Genomic DNA, 4,040 nt, shown 5'->3' with positions numbered 1-4,040 from the left:
ACTGCAGGAGAGCAGCTCTTGGCTACCTGGCAGCTTGCGCCAAGCCATGGAGGGGATGCTGGGCACCGCATCTTGCCACCGTGGCACCCACCAGCTGCTCTGTGCCAGGGGGCTGTTGGGGGATGGGGGCAGATGGGGGGACCTCCGTGCTTCCTCCCCCGTAAATCCTCCTGGATTGCAGAATCTTGGCGCTCTTTCCCCTCCCGCCACCCCGCACAGGGCCTCGGGGCTGAAATGCAGTTGATGAAAGCGCTCGTGCAGATCAACTCGACAGAGCTTGTCTGTCTGACGTGGGGAGGGATCGCTGCAGGCAGGGGTAGAGGAGGGCTCCTTCCTGGCCACGTTTGAACCACGCTGGCCTTGGCATCTGCTTAGAGCCCGCCTTGCTGGCGGGAGCCTTGTTTCGCTCTGCTCACACCTGTGTCTTGTGTGTCTCCTTATTTTTCTCCCTCCTCTCTCCATTAGCTGCTGCTAGAAGAATACGCGAACAGCGACCCCAAACTGGCACTTACAGGCATCCCCATCGTCCAGTGGCCCAAGAGAGATAAGGTAGGAGCTGCAAGGAGGGGACCTGGCTGGGTGTCGTGTGTGGTTGAGGTGGTGACCTGCTCTGACAAGAGTGCGGTGGCATCACTTCCATACCCGAGTCAGCGGGCAGCAAGGGAGCAGTGCAGAGGCAGGCTGTGGGGCGCAGCCACCCCCGCAGCACCTCAGGCAAACCCATTTGCTGGCAGTGGTGGAGGTCTCCCACTGTGCCAGTAACCCCAGCTCAGCCGATGAGCAGTAACGGGGACAGCCCCAGCTGCTCCATGTTCTCCAGCCCCTCAGTCATGCTCAGAGGAGATGGAGCTGTGCCCTTGGTAGGATCTGTAAAGAGCTCTCCCAGCAGCTCTCCAGCTTGACAAGAGGGTCCTGGCTGGTATGAGCAGTGTTGGATGTCAGGGGAATGTGGTGTTACTGTGTTCCCAAAGAAACGAAAGGAACACTGCCCATGCTGTAGTGTTGGTTCTTGCAACCCCAAGGCAGGCAGCTGCCTTCTGGGGATCTCTACCTGCAGACAGCTGCCAGCTTCTCGGGAAAGAGGCCTTTTAGTGTGCCCCTGCCTTTTATAGCTGTGCTCGTAACCCAGGGCCCAAAGCTGGGCCACGGCAGAGGCTGAGCTTGCTGGGTGGCTGGAGGCAAAGAGCAGGCTGTTGCTGGCCGGACTTCCCCTCCGCAGGCCGCCTTCCCACAGCCTGCCAGGATGGCCCCCGTAGGTCACTGCTTCCTTCCTGCCGGGAGACAGGCTCACGGACAGGCATATGGGAAGAGCAGGACCCCAGCACTGTGGGAAGGGCGGGTAACATCCAGTCTGGGTGTTTGGAGACAAACAAGCCTCTTGGATTGCCCTTTGGAGAGGTGCCTGTCTCTTCCAGGATCCAGCATCCTTCAGCAGCGCGAGCATCTCAAGCAGCTTTTCTGGAAGAAGAGTCCTGGAGATGTTTGCATGCTTTGGATGCAGCACTCAAATGTTTGGCACATCCACACCCCCTGTCTTTGTGCTGAGTTTTTTGGGTGCCTGCACTTCCCCAAGCCCATCAGCTGTGGTGCACACACCATCACGGCCCATCCCAGAGGGATGCTGCAGCCACCATTATTCACTGTGAGGGCTTGAGAGCTCTGCTGTCCCACCTGCACTGTAAACGGGTGCTTGGGTATTCCCAGAGCTTGTGGGAAAGAATGAGCAGAGCACTCACATCAGAGCTGAGCCCTGTCCCTTTGCACAGCTGGCAGAGGGACCTGGGTGGCACAGAGAGAGGACAGTCCTGGCTGCCCGGGTGGCCTTTGGCATTCCTTGCCTCCGAAGGAAAGATTGGCTGCTGTTGGTGCTCTGCAATGTTTTTAGGACTCAGCAGCCCTTTTCTGCCCATTTCTGGCAGGGGTTGTGGGGGGGTGGGATGGGAACGACACACGGATGGATGGGTGCAGGAAAGGGTTCTTGGTGTGGGATGGCGAAGGCTGAGCAAGGTGCTGATGCAGGCTCTGTTGTCTGCAGAGAGGTGAGGGCGTGGGGCTGCTCTCCATCCTCTGAGGTCGTAGCGAGGGAGCCAGGATCACAGACTTCCTGATCCAGGCTGTGTGCGACACCTCACTCCTCTCACACCACTTCTCTATTTCTGTTCCCAGCTAAAGCTCCAGGCCCGGCTGAGGGTTCGCCTGCCCACCATCCCCATTACCAAGCCACACACCATGAAGCCAGCCCCCCGTCCGACACCGGTCAGGCCTACGGTCTCTCCCATCGTGTCAGGCGCCAGGCGGAGGCGGGTGCGGTGCCGAAAATGCAAGGCTTGCATGCAGGGCGAGTGTGGCATGTGCCACTATTGCAGGGACATGAAGAAGTTTGGCGGGCCTGGCCGCATGAAGCAGTCCTGCGTCCTCCGGCAGTGCTTAGCGGTGAGTCTGCAGCCCCATCCTTTTCTCAGAAGCCTGCTGCAGCCTGGCAGCAGCTCTCTGTGGCCAAGCAGGGCCAGAGGGAGGAGAGCAGTGATTAAGTTCGATTCCTGGGGGACAGTTGGCCACTTACCCCTTGTTCAGGTGGTGGGAGATATTAAAAAGAAAGGGGGAAGGCTGTCTCGCCTTGCCCTGCTTTCACTCCTGCTTTCCTTTGTAGCCCAGGCTGCCTCACTCGGTCACGTGTGCACTTTGTGGGGAGGTGGATCAGAATGAGGACTCGCAGGACTTTGAGAAGAAGCTCATGGAGTGCTGCATCTGCAACGAGATTGTTCACCCTGGCTGCCTGCAGGTGAGCACCACAGGCCTGGGACGGGGGTGAGGGGGCTTGGCTGTGAGGAACGACTGTTGCTGACTGCCTGCTTCTCTTTGCAGATGGATGGGGAAGGGCTGCTCAATGATGAGCTCCCAAACTGCTGGGAATGCCCCAAATGCTACCAGGGTGACGACACAGAGAAGGGCCAGGTAAGAGGCAAACTGTGCTGTGGCAGAGCAGGACACACATCCTCCATCCAGCTGCATCCTGCTAGGGGATAATCAGTGTTCAACGAGGCTGTGCTGTACGGGTGAGCTGGAGGGCAGGCAGTCACCAGTACAATCCAGAAGACCAGTTGGACAGCGACTGGTGAGAGCAGGGCTCATTGGGGGTGCAGGGCAGCAGTACTTGGGGGCCTGGCAGCATCCTGCCAGCAGGCACTGCTGCAGTCCGGTCCTGGGACCCTGCAGCGGTGTGAGGTGACAGCCCTCTGCTCTCTGTCCCCGGCTCCCAAGGAGGAGCCTGTCAGGAGGCCAAGGCCAGGCTCCTGCAGAAGCGGCAGAGGCAGCCGGGTTCCTCTGCCGGGTGGCATGTGGCAGCAGCTGACACTGGTGGCTGCCACCGCTGCCCAGGACACTGCCCTACAGCTGCTGCATCGCCTGTGCAACCGTGCCCGCTGCTCTGGATGGAAGTGTGGCAGCTAAGGTGGGGAGCAGCCTCCCTGGGGCACCTTCACCTTCTCCTGGGAGGTGTGCATGTTTGGGGTGCACATCTGCCTAGTTCCTCGGTCCTCCAGCTCTTCAAGCAGACGTGATCAGCACCCCTTGTCCCCACAGTGTCTTGTGCTGAGCTGCGACCCTAAGAGTTTTTACTGCAAGAGGCAAGGGACGTTAGGCACAGAGTGGAAGCCACCCCCAACCTTGGTGATCACCCCTTTTGTGAACAGGGAAGGAAAACATTGGTTGCTGGTGTGGGTAGACTCTGCTCCTGGTGGTACTGGGCACTGCTGGTGCAGGCCCTGCCAGCACCATGGTGTTGCCCTGGGGAAGAGGAGGACGGGGATACATTTCCTAGCCCACGGTGGCTCCATCCCTGCTAACCTGCCGCCCCACTTCCCCGCAGAAGCGGAAGGTGGAGGAGAGCGACGACGACACGGCACAAGCCAAGGTGCTGCGTCCCCTGCGGAGCTGCGAGGAGCCCCTCACCCCCCCGCCCAACTCGCCCACCCCCATGCTGCAGCTGATCCACGACCCAGCGTCGCCGCGAGGCATGGTGACGCGCTCGTCCCCGGGAG

General features: G+C 60.0%; 1 protein-coding gene across 1 annotated transcript in view; it reads left to right on the top strand.

The window, feature by feature from the left end:
- The first annotated feature begins 468 nt into the window (after window positions 1-468).
- LOC104545861 (lysine-specific demethylase 2A) overlaps window positions 469-4,040 on the top strand; it is a 6,525-nt gene continuing 2,953 nt past the window's right edge. Inside the window, exons 1-5 of the mRNA XM_010191095.1 lie at window positions 469-549; window positions 2,167-2,433; window positions 2,651-2,782; window positions 2,866-2,955; window positions 3,869-4,036. Coding sequence (XP_010189397.1) covers window positions 2,230-2,433; window positions 2,651-2,782; window positions 2,866-2,955; window positions 3,869-4,036 — 594 coding nt within the window. The 5' untranslated portion in view covers window positions 469-549; window positions 2,167-2,229. The remainder of the gene's footprint in view (window positions 550-2,166; window positions 2,434-2,650; window positions 2,783-2,865; window positions 2,956-3,868; window positions 4,037-4,040) is intronic.

This window comes from Mesitornis unicolor, unplaced genomic scaffold (genome assembly GCF_000695765.1).
Source record: "Mesitornis unicolor isolate BGI_N332 unplaced genomic scaffold, ASM69576v1 scaffold38228, whole genome shotgun sequence".
NCBI lineage: Eukaryota > Metazoa > Chordata > Aves > Mesitornithiformes > Mesitornithidae > Mesitornis > Mesitornis unicolor.
This window is presented reverse-complemented; position numbering and strand designations above follow the sequence as displayed.